General features: G+C 37.2%; 1 protein-coding gene across 1 annotated transcript in view; it reads right to left on the bottom strand.

The window, feature by feature from the left end:
* LOC116081484 (hippocampus abundant transcript-like protein 1) overlaps positions 1-18,721 on the bottom strand; it is a 66,874-nt gene that overhangs the window by 22,819 nt on the left and 25,334 nt on the right. The window contains exon 3 of the mRNA XM_031358067.1: positions 8,937-8,999. Coding sequence (XP_031213927.1) covers positions 8,937-8,999 — 63 coding nt within the window. The remainder of the gene's footprint in view (positions 1-8,936; positions 9,000-18,721) is intronic.

Genomic DNA, 18,721 nt, shown 5'->3' with positions numbered 1-18,721 from the left:
GAGAGAGAGAGAGAGAGAGAGAGAGACAGACAGACAGACAGACAGACAGACAGACAGACAGACAGGGAGACAGAGACATAGAGAGAGATACAGAGAGAGAGACAGAGATATAGAGAGACAGAGAGAGAGACAGACAGACAGACAGAGACACAGAGAGAAACAAACATACCTCAGCAGTAAAGATAGGCATTTCCTCAGAGTAAAGGGCTGGAAAAAAGTTTTCCAAGCAAACAAACCCAAGAAGCAAGATTGAGTAGCCATTCTAATACCTAATAAAATAGACTTTTAACCAAAATTAATCAAAAGATTCAGGGAAGGACACTCCATACTCAAAGGAAAAAAAATCTACCAAGATGATATCTCAATTATGAACATTTATGCCCCAAACACAAGGGTACTCAACATTTATAAAAGAAACACTGCTAAAGCTTAAATCACATATCGAACCCCACACATTAATAGTGAGAGACTTCAACACACAACTCTCACCAATAGACAGGTCATCCAGACAAAAACTAAACCAAGAAATAATGAAACTAACAACACACATTATGAATCAAATGGACCTAACAGACATCTACAGACTATTCCACCCAAACACCTTCTTCTCAGCACCTCAGATCCTTCTCCAAAACTAACCATATAGCCAGTCAAAAAGTAAGCCTCAGACGGATATGAGAAAACTGAAATAACTCCTTGTATCTTATCAGAACACTATGGATTAAAGCTGGTCTTCAAACAGAAACACCAGAAAGCCTATGCACTCATAGTGTGGCAGGAAGAGAGAGGAGTAGAGATATTTATAGTATGAGATAATTCCTAATACCTCCTTTTCCAATCATTTTCATTCATTCTATTAAGTGATCAAAACAACCATGTCCTTGATGGTAACCTGGATATTTATTTTGTCTTTTATGATTTACACAGCTTAATTGCTAAGTCTATATATTTCTCTGTTAAAATCATGGAAAGGGAACTTCAGACCAATTTTGCTTATGAATATCAATGCAAAAATACTCAATAAAATTCTTGCAAACTGAATCCAGGAACACATCAAAAACATCATCCATCCCAGTGATGCAGGGATGGTTCAATACATGAAAATCAATCATGAAATCTACCATATAAACAAACTGAAAGAAAAAAAAAAAACACACGATCATCTCATTAGATAATGAAAAGGCCTTTGACAAAATTCAACACACTTTCATATTAAAAACATTAGAAATATCAAGGATACACGGCACATACCTAAATATCATAAAAGCAAAATAAAGCAAGCCAATAGCTAACATCAAATTAAATGGAGAGAAACTTGAAGCAATTTCACTAAAATCAGGAACAAGACAAGGCTGTCCCCTCTCACCCTATCTATTCAATATAGTGTTTGATGTTCTAGCCAAGGCAATAAAGACAACTACAGGAGATCAAAGGGATACAAATTAGAAAAGAAGAAGTCAAAGCACCACTATTTTCAGATGGTATGATAGTATACATAAGCAATCCCAAAAATTCTACTAAAGAAGAACTACAACTGATAAACACCTTCAGCAAAGTAGCTGGATACAAAATTAACTCAAAGAAATCAGTAGTCCTCATATATACAAATGATAAATGGGCTGAGAAAGAAATTAGGGAAACAACAACCTTTACAATAGCCACACATAATGTAAGCTATCTTGGTGTACCAAACTGTAAGCAAGCAAGTGCAAGGCCTATATGACAAGGATTTCAAGTTGCTGAGGAAAGAAACCGAGGAGGATATCAAAAGATAGAAAGGTCTCCAATGCTCATGGGTTGGTAACATAGTGAAAACGGCCATCTTACCAAAAGCAAATTACAGATTCAATGTAGTTCCCATCAAAATTCTAACACAACTTTTATAGATATTAAAAGAACAATTTCTCAACTTGATATGGAAAAATAAAAAACCCAGGGTAGCAAAGAAATCCTGAATAAGAGAACATTTTGTGGGTATCACCATCCCCGACTTCAAGCTGTGCTACCAAGCAATAATAATAAAAACTGCATGGTATTGGCATAGGAACAGACAGATTGATCAATGGCTTCGAATTGAAGACCCTGACATAAACCCACACCCATGAACAGTTGGATTTTGATAAAGAAGGCAAAAGCATACAATGGAAAAAAGCATCTTGTAACAAATGGTGCTGCTCTATCTGGATGTCTCTATGTAAAAGAACTCAAACAGCTCCATATCTATCACCCTGTAAAAACTCAAGTCCAAGTGGACCAAAGAACTCAATTTAAAACTGGATACATTAAATCCAATAGAACAGAATGCAGAAACAGTCCTGAACTCATTGGTATAGGACACAACTTCCTGAACAGAACACCAGTGGCTCAGGCTCTATGATCAACAATTGATAAGTGGGACCTCATGAAACTGAAAAGCTTCTGTAAGGTGAAAAACACTCATTAGGGCAAAACAGCAGCCTACAGACTGGGGAGGATCTTCACCCACCCTACATCTAATATCCAAAATTTATAAATAACTCAAGAAGTTAGACAACAACCACCTAAATAATCCAATTACAAAATGGGGTACAGAGCTAAAAAGAATTCTCAACAAAGGAATCTGCAATGGGCAACAAACAGTTAAAAAAACGTTCAAAGTCCTTAGACATCAGGGAAATGGAAATCAAAATGACTCCCAGATTGCATCTTACAGAATTGGCTAAGATTTTGATCAAAACCTCAAATGAGAGCTCATGCTTGAGACTATGTGGAGAAGGGGGAACACTCCTCCATTGCTTGTGGGAGTGCAAACTTGTACAACCACTTTGGAAATCAATCTGCTGATTTCTCAGAAAACTGGGAATAGTTCTACCTAAAGACCCAGCCTTACCACTCCTGGCTATATAAACCAAAAGATGCCCCACTATACCACAGAGACACCTGTTCAACTATGTTCACAGCAACTTTATTCATAATACCTAGAAACTGGAAACAACCTAGATGTCTTTCAACTGAAGAATGAATAAAGAAAATTTGATACCTCTACACAATAGAATACTAAACAGCTATTAAAAACGACATCAAGAATTTATCAGGCAAATGGATAGTACTTAAGAATATCATCCTGTGTGAGCTAACTGAGTCTCAAAAGGACATGCATGGTATGTACTCGCTTTTAAGTGGATAGTGGCCATAAAATTCAGGATACCCATATTACACTCCACAAATCCAAAGAAGGAAGGCCCAAGTGAGGATGCTTGAATTTTACTTAGAAGGGAGAATAAAATAGTAGGAGACAGATGGAGGGAGAGAACTGAGTGGGAGAAAGGATGGGTAGGGGAATGGGGAGGAAGATTCAAGATCATTTGTGGGGAAAGACAGGCCAGATGGTCAGATGGCCCTAAGAATGAATGGAAAACTGCATTTGAAGGGGGTGGAAGTGTGAGGAGCATCTGTGATAAAGGAGGCTCCCGAGAGTCAACTTGAGTGTCCACAGCTGAGATTCACAGCAGAAGGGATATGAAACCTGAAGAGGCCACCTCCTGTAGCTAGACAGGAACCCCAGTGGAGTGATAGGGACACCAACAAACCCACAAAACCTTTGCCCCAAAATTTATTCCACCTACAAGAAATGAAGGGATGGAGGATGGAGCAGAGACTGAATGCCAACCAGTAACAGGACCAACTTGAGACCCATAGGCAAGCAACAATCCCTGACACTATTAATTATACTCTGTTATTGCAGACAGGAGTTCAGCATGGCTGTCCTCTGAGAGATTCCACCCAACTGCTAACTCAGACAGATGCAGAGACCACAGCCAAACACTGGATAGAGCTTGGAGACTCTTATGGTGGAGTTGGGGGAAGGCTTGAGGGCCCCTTGGGGGATAGGCACTCCATAGGAAGACCAACAGAATCAACTAACCTAGATTCTTAGAACTCTCAGAGACTGAACCACCAACCAAAAAGCATAGATGGGCTAGACCTCAACACCCTGCACATATGTAGCAGATGTGCATCTAGGTCTTCTTGTGGGTCCTGAACAACTGGATCAGGGGCTATCCCTAAAGCTGTTGACTATCTGTGGAGTTCGTTCCCCTAACTTGGCTTTCTTATTGACCTTGGGAGAAGCAGCACCTATTCCCTCCCACAGAGACTTGATTTGTCAGGGAGGGGTGATACTAGGGGGTAGGGGGGCTCTACTCTAGAACAGAAGGGTAAAGGGATAGGGAGAGGGGCTGGGGGTGGTGACAGTGATCAGGATACAAAGTGAATAAATAAGATCAATTAAAAAACAAAAAAGAGAAAGAATCTAACTTTTAACACAGCTGAGGTTAATAGGAGGCAAAACAAAAGAAAACTACTCCTTACCTATAATTTGCCAGTCATTGCTAGCCATTTTTAAATTATTATATCCAATAGGAGGTAGGTGGACAGTGGATAGATGAGACAGGTGTAGAAAAATATCTATATAATAAACTTGGTAATGAGTATATAGATGGCCATTATATTATTTCTGTATTTAATTTTTATAAATTATTTTTTAAAATTCTCTACACATCATACAAATAAAACTCTCCCAAATCTAGCCCTTACACATGCTATGCCATCACAGCATGTAACACTTATAGTTTTCTGAACATATCATGTTCTTTTGTTTAAATGGCTTATACATAAAACACTCTGATGCTACACCTAAAGCCAGTAAATTGCTGGGTTGTCTTTTGTGGGTTTTTTTGTTTTTTTGTTTTTGTTTTTTAATCAGAAGCAAAAAGCATCTAGTCTCTTAGATCCTGGAGCAGAGTTTTCTATGGAGAGGAAGGAGTGCTACATACTTCTTCCACCTGGGATCTATCTTTTTTTAGTGTAATTTCAATACTCTACCACAATTTTTTTTGTTACTTCTCTATTTTTTTTTTTGTTATCTTCTCTATTTGATTAAAAACACATTAATGTCACCACAGATGTGGTTCTCGTTTAATTCTGTACTCTTGATACCTGTAACAGGGTCTTATAAATAGTAGCTTTCAAAGATTAGAGGTAAATTAAAATTTTAATAGGAAATTAACTAACTAGGAAGAAAACAGGAACAGGTTCCAGCATTCTACTGGCAACATTTGAAATGCCCAAGACAACAGACTCAGGCAAACTAAAGAAGGGAAGGCAAGAGAAGAGACTCAATGAAAAAAGGAAAGCTACATTTCTGGGCTCCTATTAGATTGAAAAAAAATTACTCTGTCAAGCAATCAAATCTTATGATTCCTGAGTCATAAATTTAGTATATTCTCATATTTAAGGAAATTCAATCAATCTTCCTTCTATTACTGCCAGACTAACAACTAAAAGATTACGGAAGAGAACCTCAGATTTAGCACCAGTCAGCTTCGTGAATTTTTGGTTTTATTTATGTAAATGTATAGCTGTGTAAGTTTGTGTTCACCACATATGCTCATGTCTGTAAAAGACAAAGGCATCAGATCTTTTAAGCTGGAGTTATAGGCAGTGTGGGCCACCTGATGTTGGTGCTGAGAACTGAACCTGGTCCTCTGCAAGATCACCATGTACTGCTAAGCCATCTCTCCAGCCCCTATAAAACAGCTTTTGTTTAAAATTAAGTATCAAGATGTGAATACCTAGATAGCAAATCAAACTAATAAAATAATATGAAGAAATGTAAGATGAAAATACCCAGTACCAAAGATCTAACAAATTTTTTTTTTTTTTTTTTTTGGTTTTTCCAGACAGGGTTTCTCTGTGTAGCCCTGGCTGTCCTGGAACTCACTCTGTAGTCCAGGCTGGCCTCGAACTCAGAGATCCGCCTGCCTCTGCCTCCCAAGTGCTGGGATTAAAGGTGTGCGCCACCACCGCCCGGCGTAACAAAAATTTTTAATGTACAAAAAGAAAAAAAAATCAGAAATTCTTATTTCAAGATTTCATACAATGTTTTTTATTTTCAGGCCAGTAGTCAAGCCCAGGGCCTTGAGTACCTGAGTCAAGTGTTCTAGTAGAGATCTACGTCCCCGCCCCACATGCCATTATAAACAAAGTATATGGGAAAACTGAAGTGTTACACTTACACTTAAAACAATCTAGCTTTATAGGTAGGTATAATCTCCTAGGTCTAGAATTTACATTGCATTTTAAGTATTGTTTAAGTAAAATTCTCAGAAACAATAACAAATATTGAAAATACATTCTATATGATGCTAAGAAATAATTTTATAAAACCCAAACCTCTTTGGAAATCTTGTATTTCCTAAAAACCAGAGTTTCTTATGTTTAGAGTTTAATGGCCCTAACTGGCCCGCATCACAGTAAGCTAGACTCAGAGCTGCAGACTAAGTAAGACACTTTGCAATTTGATTTACTGAGCAAGTGCTTCCTCAGTACTAAATCTGCAGAGTCCAATTTGCGATTTTAAAGGGTTTTATTATTAAAACCAGAGTGACAGCAAAATTCTGGGGCCATGATAAACAGTACAGAGTATGACCTCCTTCAACTTCCTATGGAAACAACAAACTCAAAATTGCCCCTGCTCTGGTCATGCCTGTAGATGAATACAAAAACTTGCTGAATTTAGGGTTACAAATAAATTCAGTGAGTAGGCAAATTGTAATTATGGAATGCAAAAATATCAAAATTGACTACAGCCATATTGCTGGATTAATTATTAATAAGTGGCAAAATTAATCAGTAGTGTTTCAGGTGACATAACTAGCTTGTAAGTCTGTAATGGAATTAAAGGTTCTCATCTGACAACACAGAAATTCAAACTTCAATAAATTCAATTGTTTGTTGTTGTTTAGAGGCAGGGTCTAACTCTGAATCCTCGGCTTGCTTTGAATTCATTGTGTAGCCAAGATTGGTCTTAAACTAGGGATTTTTCTGCATAAGTCTAAAAAAGTCTTTAAAAACTTCCTAAAGCAAATAAAAACAACTATAGTTCACCCGAAGCAAATATATAAAAATGTTATAATTATCAGCCACTACAAAAGTTTTAAGCACTTTTCTTTACCTTTGGATATTATCATGAAGCTTATAACTGACTTTGTAGTAACGATGCCAACCAATGCCAAATGAAGTACAATTTGTATTTCTGAAACTTCATTTTTCCATGAGGTTAACATTTTATGACAAGTTTTCAGTTTTCTTTAATAACACATAGAATATACAATATATAAATATAGTTTACCCCCTAAATTAAATTCACTTGTTTTTCAAATGCTAAATTTATCATGAAATAAACTAAATGTGTGTGTGTATTTTTTTTTTTTTAATAAATTCGGCTTGTTTTGTCAGGCCAAATTTCTTAATGCAGGATAAGACAAGGTTTCACTCTGTGGTCTATCTAGCTTGATTCTTGTTTTGTAGATCAAACTATCGAGCCTCTTACTTTAGCTTCCAAATATTATAAGCATATGCCACAACTCCTTGCTAATATTAAGAAATATTAATAGACCTATGTTTATAATTAGAGTTCTGACTTTTTATCTTTACCACAAAAACAAAACAAAATATTCAATTATTAAAGTGATTAAGCTTAAACTATTCACTGCAAGTTCAATATTAAAGTTCAGCAGTTAATGAAATTCAGTATTTATTCACGCTCTTGAATAAACCAAAATTCTATTTCTATTTGTCTTCTAGAATAACATTATTTGTTGTTATTACTCAGAATTCTTAAATCTCAAAAAAACTACTCAAAGACTAATATTAATTTTAATTAATGCTGATCAAGTTACTAGAGTATGATTTTATTTTGAATTATGTTAAACACAGTATAATGCACAGACAAGTATTATAATAAGCTGGAAAAGCTAAATAAAACTGCCATAAATTTAAGGGAAAATTATAATATATAATATCTTAATCTTAATTTTTTTTAAGGTTTATTTATTACTATACATAATTACACTGTGGCTGTCTTCAGACACACCAGAAGAGGGCATCAGATCTAATTACAGATGGTTGTGAACCACCATGTGGTTGCTGGGATTTGAACTCAAGACCTCTGGAAGAGCAGTCGGTGCTCTTACCTGCTGAGCCATTTCACCAGCCCTAATAAAACTTTTTTTTTCCCCCCCGAGACAGGGTTACTCTGTGTAGCCCTGGTTGTCCTGGAACTCACTCTGTAGACCAGGCTAGCCTCGAACTCAGAAATCCGCCTGCCTCTGCCTCCCAAGTGCTGGGATTAAAGGCGTGCACCACCACTGCCCAGCAATATTTTAACCTTATTCATAAATTTCAGATATATTTTATTAACACTGAAATAATGAAAGGTTAATTATATCAAGTCAAGGAGAGCTAGGAAAGTTCTGGACTAAGTATTGGCCTGGCCAAAAGACTAAAATCTCCAACTCGATGTATCCTTCTCGGTCTCAATGTCCAAGAAGACAGTAGAGTTAATTCATGTTATTTTGTTGCCTGGCAGAGCATTTAAAGGTTTATACATTATAATTAAGCTCTTGTAGATTGTCATGAATATGTAAATAAAAATGGCCTAAGGCCCTTTTGTAGGCTTTGCTTTATTCTGTCTTTCTGTGAGTTCTTCATGGGTTCTCCTCCTGTCTCCTGACAATATCTTCCCTGGAGCAGCTCAGCTTTCTACAGTCTCAATGTTATTACTGTTTTCTCTTCTCACTGTATTCTCTCACCCTATTCTTCTGTCTCTTCCTGAATCCTGACTCCTAAATCCTACTCCCCTCCCCATCTCTTGGCTTCTGCTGGCTTCTTATATCCTCTCCTGTTCCCAGAATTCCAAGAGGCAAGAAACACTGAAGAGCATAGAGTCCTTTAAAGGGCTAAGCACACAAAATATATCATGCTATAACATGTAAAGAATTCACTGGGCTTTTTAATATTAATTTATCTATGCCTTATAAGTATCAGTGCTGTATTTTGATCTTTCTAGAGATTCCTGGTTTGAGCTCACTATAAATTAGCACAACTGTTCTTACCTTTACGCCTTGAATGAGACCATTCATGAGGAATGTGTGTTGAGGAAATGTTTCATGTAAAACCTATAAAAGCAAACAAACATCAAGACACATTCAAATACAAATTAAAGGTAAAGATTGTATATACTTTAATATTAGAAGGCTAAACAAATAAGATCAACTGTAAAGACAAATATTAACTGCAAATGAAATCTTAAAAAGACAAACAAACAAATGAACAAATCCCTTCAGCTAGGGCTGCAGAGTAAAACCTTGTCTCAAAAATAAAACAAACACCTTGAAGACATGAAAAGGCAATAACATAGTAAAATACTATGCACCCCAGCACTCATAGGTGCTTGTCATAAATTACAGCTAAAGGAGTAGCCAATAAAGAATTTCTTTCCCTGCAACATAAGTGTTTATTCCCAAAAGATGATGTAAAACTCAAGAATGAACTCATGTTCATCACTTGAGGGTAGTCCAGAAAAAATGCGCATTATAGAGATCCTAATCTAGCTTATAGAACACTCAAAAATAGCTTTAAGGAAGCACTTTTTGCCCAAATACAATGATCAGTACCTAATCAAAGATAACTATATATATGGGGGGAAAGAAGATACTATAAGTAATAAACACCAAAAATCCGATTTAAGGGAAAAAAATTCCAGATGGCTCAGCAGTTAAGAGTACCTGATGAGCCAGGGGTGAGGGGTGGGGGTGGCGCACGCCTTTAATCCCAGCACTTGGGAGGCAGAGGCAGGTGAATCTCTGAGTTCGAGGCCAGCCTGGTCTACAGAGTGAGTTCCAGGACAGCCAGGGAAACACAGAGAAACCTTGTCTCGAAAAAAAAAAAAAAAAAAAAAAAAGAGTAACTGATACTCCTTCAGAAGATCCAAGGCTAGTTCCCACTAGCCACATGGGATAATTTACAACTGATTATAGCTCTGCTTCAGGGGGTACAACACCCTTTAAGGTCTCTGTGGGCAGCTACACTCTCAAGCACATGCTACACTGACACATACGCACAAAATTTCTTTTTTTAAAAACCTATTAAAATGTGTTCCAAATATCAAAGGTACATACCTCTCATCAAAGTTGACAGTTAAAAAAAATGCATGAAAAAGTAAAATATGTCATTTAACAATGTATACTAAATTGGGCTGGTGAGATGGCTCAGCAGGTGAGAGCACTGACTGCTCTTCCGACGGTCCTGAGTTCGGATCCCAGCAATCACATGGTGGCTCACAACCACCTGTAATGAGATCTGACGCCCTCTTCTGGTGCGTCTGAAGACAGCCACAGTGAATTACACCAGAGTGAGCGGGGCAGAGCAAGCAGGGCCCGCAGAGGTCCTGAGTTCAATTCCCAGCAGCCACACACACACACACACACACACACACACATACACACACACGATAGCTCACAGCCATCTGTGCAGCTTCAGTGTACTCATACACATAAAATAAATAAAATAAATCTAAAAAAAAAGTATACCAAATCAAGAAACCTACAAGACCTTTGTAAGACAATCTACTGGACCTACTAGCCAAGATTAAAAAACAAAATGTTAACACTAAATACAAACAAGGATGGGGCAACAGAAACTTTCATGTATTATAAATGGAAATACAAAATAATACAGTTATTTATAGTTTATTATAAAGCTAAACATACATTTAGCATATGATCCATCTATCATGCTCCTTGGCATTCATACAAAGGACTGAAAGTGTAGCTGTAAAAACCCTTTCACAGATGTCTGGTACACAACTATTGCTCAAAGACAATGTGTTACTAATTGTTAAAAGGCAAAAAAAAAAAAAAAACCAAAACAACAAACAACAACAAACCCTATAGATGCATACTCCCAAATAAAAGAAACCAGTCTAAAAAGGCTGTATTCTGTAACACAATGTTCTAAAAAAAGAAACATCACAGAGAACAGTAAAAAGATTACTGTTTTTCATTGTCTTGTGGACGGTCACTGTAGAAGCTGATTTTGATAAAGAAGGAGGCTTACAGGGTCATGGTTGTGGAATACAGAAAATCTTTCTACCTTCCTCTAAGACTTTTTTATGAAATTAAAACTTTTAATAATGAAATTAAAATATATTTACATTGTATTTCCAATCTTGGTATTTAAGCTCTACTTTTTTTCTATTGAAAATGATGGTGAATCAAAGTTATTAGAAAATTCGTTCAATGGCAAATTTCACTGTTTTGAAGCAGGTAAAACTCTTTAAAAAACAGATTGGGGACAACCAACAAAGAGAGACAGCTTGACCTACCAGGAGTTCTGATAGCACCAGGCTCAAAGGAGGTCAGCCATAGCCAGGCTCACAGATCAGGTGCTCCAGACCACCTCCCTCACCCAGAGACAGCCTGACCCGAGGAGGTGCATCATAACCAGGCTCACAGAAGGGACAGACTCCAGTCAGAGATAGCAAGGCCAGTTAACACCAGAGATAACCAGATGGCAATTGGCAAGCACAAGAATATATGCAACAGAAACTAAGTACATTTAGTACCATCAGAACCCAGTTCTCCCACCACAGCAAACCCTGGATATCCTAACATACCTGAAAAGCAAGACTCCAACCAAAAATGTATCTCATGAAGATGATAGATGACCTTAAGGAAAACATAAAATAACTCTGGTACAGAAATACAGGAAAACATAATCAAACAGGTGAAGGAACTGAACAACACTTTCCAGGATCTAAAAATGGAAATAGAAACAATAAAGAAATCACAAAAGGAGGGAGCCCTGGAGATGGAAAACCAAAGACAGGAGTTACAGATGCAAGCATCACCAACAGAATATAAGAAAAATAGAGAGAATCTCAGACATAGAAGATACCTACAGAAAATATTGACACAACAGTCAAAGAAAATACAAAGTGAAAAAAAGATCCAAACCCATAACATCCAGGAAACTCAGGACATAATGAGAAGACCAAACCTAAGAATCATAGGTATAAAATACAGTGAAGATTCCAAATTTAAAAGGCTAGGAAATATCTTCAACAAAGTCATGGAAGGAAAATTTCCTAACCTAAAGAAAGATATGTTGGAGAGGTAGCTCAGTGGTTAAGAGCACTGACTGTTCTTCCAAAGGTCCTGAGTTCAATTCACAGCAACCACATGGTAGCTCACAACCATCTGTAATGGGATCTGATGCCCTCTTCTGGTGTGAGTCCGAACACTGGTACAGTGTGCTCATATAAAAATAAATAAATCTTAAAAAAAAAGACATGCCTGTAAATGTACAAGAAGCCTACAAAATGCCAAATAGATTGTACTAGAAAAGAAATTCCTCCTGTCACATAATAAAACACCAAATGCACATATCAAAAGCTGTAAAAGGGAAAAGGCGAAATAACATATAAAGGCAGACCTACTAGAATTATACAAGACTTCTTAATAGAGACTCTAAAAGCAAGAAGATCTTGGATAGACGTCATGCAGGCCCTAAAAGAACACAAATGCCACCCCAGGCTACTATACCCAGAAAAATTATCAATCACCATATATGGAGAAACCAAAATATCCCATGACAAAACTAAATTTAAACAATGTATTTCAACTAATCCAGTCCCACAGAGGATAACAGGAGGAAAACTCCAACACAAGGAGGGAAACCGCACCCAGGAAGGACCATGAAATTAATCATCTCACAATAAACCCCAAAGAAGAGAACCGTCTAAACACAATGCCACATCTAACAATAAAAACAACATTTTTTTTTCTCTCTGATGACTTTCTAAGGCGGGAACATCCGGGAGACAGGCCGCTGAAGCGGCAGAGAAGCTGGGACAGGTTCCTTCCTACCTCCATCTACAGCCAGGAGGTGCACCTATTCCACAGCCCTCTGTGCACCTTTCCTGCCAGGGGAAAGCGGGTCTCCAGAGAGTGCTCTGACCCAGGAACTCAGGTGAGATCATCATTTTTCTCTCTGGTGACTTCCTAAGGCTGGACTAGCCAGGAGACACAGGCCACAGAAGCTGCAGATCAACTGGGACAATGTACTTCATTCATCCATCTGCACCCAGGAGGGAAGGCTGATCCACAGCCCTCTGCTCACCGGTCTTACCAAGGGAAAAGCTGATCTCCCAGGACTGTTAACACAGGCTTACAGACCCACAGGAGGAACAAGCTCCAGCCAGAGACAGCAAGAGCATCTAACACCAGAGATTAACAGATGGCGAAAGGCAAGTGCAACAAGAATCTGACCAAAAGAAACCAAGACTATTTAGCATCATCAGAACACAGTACTCTCACCATATCAAGTGCTGGATACCCCAACACATCAGAAAAGCAAGATTTGGATCTAAAATCATATCTCATGCTGGTGATAGAGGAATTTAAGAAGGACATAAATAACTCCCTTAAAGAAATACAGGAGAACACAGGTAAACAGGTACAAGCTCTTAAAGAGAAAACACAAAAATACCTTAAAGAATTACAGAAGAACACGAGTAAACAAGTAGAAGCCCTTAAAGAGGAAACACAAAATTCCCTTAAAGAATTACAGGAAAGCACAACAAAACAGGTAAAATTGAACAAAACCACCCAGGATCTAAAAATGGAAGTAGAAACAATTAAGAAATCACAAAGAGAGACAACTCTGGAGATAGAAAAAACTAGAGAAGAAGTCAGGAACCATAGATGCAAGCATCACCAACAGAATACAAGAGATAGAAGAGAGAATCTCAGGGGCAGAAGACACCATAGAAAACATTGACACAACAGTCAAAGAAAATGTAAAATGCAAAAAGCTCCTAACCCAAAACATCCAGGAAATCCAGGACACAATGAGAAGACCAAACCTAAGGATAATAGGTATAAAAGAGAGTGAAGACTCCCAATGTAATGGGCCAGTAAATATCTTCAACAAAATTATAGAAGAACACTTCCCTAACCTAAAGAATGAGATGCCCATGAACATACAAGAAGCCTACAGAACTCCAAACAGACTGGACTAGAAAAGAAATTCTTCCTGTTACATAATAATAAAAACACCAAATGCACAAAACAAAGAAAGAATATTAAAAGCAGTGAGAGAAAAAGGTCAAGTAACATATAAAGGCAGGCCTATCAGAATTACACCAGACTTCTCCCCAGAGACTACGAAAGCCAGAAGATCCTGATGTCATACAGACGCTAAGAGAACACAAATACCAGCCCAGGCTACGATACCCAGCAAAACTCTCAATTACCAAAGATGGAGAGACTAAGGTATTAATGACAAAATCAAATTTATGAAATTCTCAGGCAAATGGATGGATTTGGAAGCTATCATCCTAAGTGAAGTAACCCAATCACAAGTAAAGAACACACATGGTATGCACTCACTGATAAGTAGATATTAGCCCAGAAGCTTGGAATACCCAAGATACAATCCACAAACCACAAGAAACTCAAGAAGGAAGACCAAAATGTGGATAGTTCATTCCTTCTTAAAAGGGGGAACAAAATACCCATGGAAGGAGTTGCAGAGCCAAACTATGGAGCAGAGACTGAAGGAAGGACAATCCAGAGACTGCTCCACCTGGGAATCCTTCCCATATTCAATCATCAAACCCAGACACTATTGTAGATGCCAGCAAGTGCTGGCTGACAGGAGCCAGATATAGGTGTCTCCTGAGAGGCTCTGAAAGTGCTCGACTAATACAGAAGTAGAGGCTCACAGCCATCCATTGGACTAAGCACAGGGTCCCCATTGAATGACCTAGAGAGAGGACCCAAGGAGCTGAAGGGTTTGCAGCCCCTTAGGAAGAACAACAATATGAACTAACTAGTACTCTCAGAGCTCCCAGGGACTAAACCATCAACCAAAGAGTACACATGGTAGGACTCATGGCTCTAGCTGCATATGTGGCAGAGGATGGTCTAGTCGGTCATCAATGGGAGGAGAGACCCTTGGTCCTGTGAAGGTTCTATGCCCCAGTGTAGGGGAATGCCAGAGCCAGGAAGTGGGAGAGGGTGGGTTAGTGAGCAGGGGGAAGGAACAGGGTTTTTTTTTTTGGTTTTGTTTTTTTGTTTTTGGTTTTGTTTTTGTTTTTCTGGAGGGGAAACCAGGAAAGGAGATATCATTTGAAATGTAAATAAAGAAAATACCTAATTAAAAAAAAAAGTAAAAAAAAAATAATAACAAGAACCAACAACCACTGGTTTTAATCTCTCAACATCAATGGGCTCAATTCCCCAATAAAAAGACATAGGCTAACAGACTGGATACTTAAACAGGACCCAACATTTTGTTGGATACAGGAAACATACATCAGTGACAAAGATAGACACTACCTTAGACTAAAAGGCTGGAAAAAAATTTCCAAGTCACAAGAAACAAGCTGGAGTAGCTATTCTAATATCCAATAAAATAGATTTTCAACCAAAAATTATCAAAAGAGATGGGAAAGAACACTTAATACTCAAAGGAAAAATTCACAAAGATGAACTCTCAATTCTGAACATCTATGCCCCAAATGCAAAGATACCCACATTTGTAAAAGAAATATTACTAAAGCTCAAAACACAAATTGTTCCCTCACACAATAAAAGTGGGAAACTTCAATACCTTCTCTCACCAACAGATGGATTATGGAAACAGAAACTAAATAGAAACAGTGAAAAATAACAGAAGTTATGAACCAAATGGATTTAACAGCCCTCTACAGAATATTTCACCTAACAAAAATATACCTTCTTCTCAGCACCTCATGGTACCTTCTCCAAAACTGACCATACAATCAGATACAAAACAAGCCTCAACAGATACAAGAATATTGAAATAATCCCATGCATTCTATCAGATCATCATGGACTATCAACAAAAACAACACAAAGCTCACATACTCATGGAAATTGAATAACTCTCTACTCAATAATAACTTGGTCAGGGAAGAAATAAAGAAATTAAAGGCCTTCTAGAATTTAATAAAATGAAGGCATAGTATACTCAAACTTATGAGACACAGTGAAACCGGTGCTAACAGAAAAACTCATCACCCCAAAATACCTTCATAAAGAAATTAGAGAGTATATATACTATCAACTTAATAGCATATCTGAAAGCTCTAGAAGTCAAAGCAAACACCCCCAAGAACAGTAGACTTCCAGAAATAAACTCAGAGCTGAAATCAACCAATTAGAAACAGAACTATACAAAGAATCAACAAAACTAAGAGCTGGTTCCTTGGGAAAATTAACAAGATAGATAAACTCTTAGCCTAACTAACTAAAGGGCACAGAGACAATATCCAAATTAGCACAATCAGAAATGAAAAGGGAAACATAACAACAGAAACTCAGGAAATCCAAAAAATCATGAGATCCTACTACAAAAGCCTATACTCAACAAAACTAAAAAACCTGGATGAAATGGATGACTTTCTAAACAGATACCAGGTAACAAAGTTAAATCAGGATCAGATAAACTATCTGAACATTCCCATAACCCCTAAAAAAATAGAAGCAGTCATTAAAAGTTTCCCAACTTAAAAAAAAAAAAAATTACCAGAGCCAGATGATTTTAGTGTAGAATTCTATCAGATCTTCAAAGTAGACCTAATACCAATATTTCTCAATCTATTTCACAAAATAGAAACAGAATGAATACTACCTAATTCAGTCTATAAAGCCAGTTACACTGATATCACACAACAACCCAACAAAGAAAGAGAACTTCAGGCCAATTTTGCTTATGAATATTAATGCAAAAATACTCAATAAAATTCTCACAAACCAAATCCAAGAACACATCAAAATGATCATTCGCCTTAATCAAGTAGGCTTTATCCCAGTGATGTACGGACAGTTCAATATACAGAAATCAATCAATGTAATCCACTATTTAAACAAACTCAAAGGGAAAAAAATTCACATGATCGTCTTATTAGATGGTGAAAAAGCCTTCAACAAAATACAACAAGCCTTCATGTTAAAAGTCTTGGAGAGATCAGGAATTCAAGGCACATACCTAAACATAATAAAAGCAATATACAGCAAACCAATAGCCAACATTAAATTAAATGGAGAGAAACTTGAAGCAATTCCACTAATATCAGGGAAAAGACAAGGCTGCCCACTCTCTCCCTATTTATTCAATATAGTACTCTTAAGTTCTAGCTAGAGCAATTAGACAACAAACTAGAAAGGAAGAAGTCATAGTATGACTATTTGCAGATGATAGAATAGTATACCTAAGCAACTCCAAATACTCTACCAGAGAACTTCTACACCTGATAAACAACTTTAGCAAAGTGGCTGGATATAAAAGTTAACAAATCAGTAACATTTCCTACACAAAGGATAAACAAGCTGAGAAAGAAATTATGGAAACAATACCCTTCATAATAGTCACAAATAATATAAATTATCTTGGTGTGACTCTAAACAATCAAGTGAAAGATTTGTATGAGAACTCAATTCTCTGGAGAAAGAAATTGAAGAAGATCTCTAAAGATGGAACAATCTCCCATTTAAAATCTAGTATACAGTTGTAACTCATTCCACCCACTGTAACTCCTCAAAAACATACTAGTCAACAAGAGAAAATGTGTTAGTCAACTGAAGAAATGATGGGCACATTATCCTCAAAGTGAGTAAGAATAAAGGATAAGAGAACAGAATGCCACAAGAAAGTATTCAAAGAATAGTGTAGGTCTTCCAGACCACCACATGAAATAGATAAATGTCTAGGTTTCTATATCATGATCCCAACACTGATTTTGTTTTAGTTCCTCTGGTTTTGCCTTATTAAAAAGAGAGTGCTTGCTGTCTGCTTGCTACAATAGGCTAAAAATCAAAAAACATACATATACTATCATCTTAATAGTTATACCACTATAGGTGATGGGTTCAAGATGCCAAAAAATATAATAACATACACAAACAAATAGAAGGGGGCAAGTGACTTTTTTCTTAAAGAGGAATTGAATCAATTTCCTAAGTCAAAATATAGAACAATGATAATGCATTGTGGCCTGAACAACAGTGGAGTAAATCATGAAACAACATATAAAGAATGAAGAACTTACAGAAGGAAAATTAGTACATCTACCTACTTGTTGGGATTGAGATGTAGGACAAACAGCTGAGATACATATTTTACAAATACTAAAGCAGACCTGGCCTCTAGATTCTCCCTACTTAGCATGCCCTATGCTCTATCCTTAACTTTCCAGCCCAAAGGCTACGCTTCCCCTCCCCCAGATTCTTCCTCTACAATATTGTGTACTACATCACATGCCCTAGCTCTATAAATTTTTTATTTGGTCTTACTTCATTCTTTCACAGTAGTAAAATCAATATAAATAAAAAAGAAAGAAACCTATAAATTATGGTTTCATTAACCAGTAACCAAGTACAGCTGCCTTTCAACCTTGAAAGGGACACAAATGAAATGTACAGAAATATAAAGGCTGTTGTCCAATCCTGTAAATTATTGTAGTCAGCTCTTCCCTGAAATAGCAGTAATAAACAAATATACAAATGAGATAGGTCAGCGGGACTCAGGTAAACAAAACCAAGCAAAACAAAACAACAACAAAGAATGGAGCCAGTGGGGGAGAGATAAAACTGAAGGATACCTCCATCACAACAGACAGGCAAATTACAAAAAGAAACTAGTTGGGCTGGTGAGATGGCTCAGTGGGAAGAGCACCGACTGCTCTTCTGAAGGTCATGAGTTCAAATCCCAGCAACCATATGGTGGCTCACAATCACCCATAATAAAATCTGACGCGCTCTTCTGGTGTGTCTGAAGACAGCTACAGTGTACTCGTTTAAAATAATAAATT

Source organism: Mastomys coucha, unplaced genomic scaffold, assembly GCF_008632895.1.
Source record: "Mastomys coucha isolate ucsf_1 unplaced genomic scaffold, UCSF_Mcou_1 pScaffold7, whole genome shotgun sequence".
NCBI classification, from domain to species: Eukaryota; Metazoa; Chordata; class Mammalia; order Rodentia; family Muridae; genus Mastomys; species Mastomys coucha.
The sequence above is the reverse complement of the archived record's forward strand: the minus strand, read 5'-3'. Positions and strand labels throughout refer to the sequence as shown.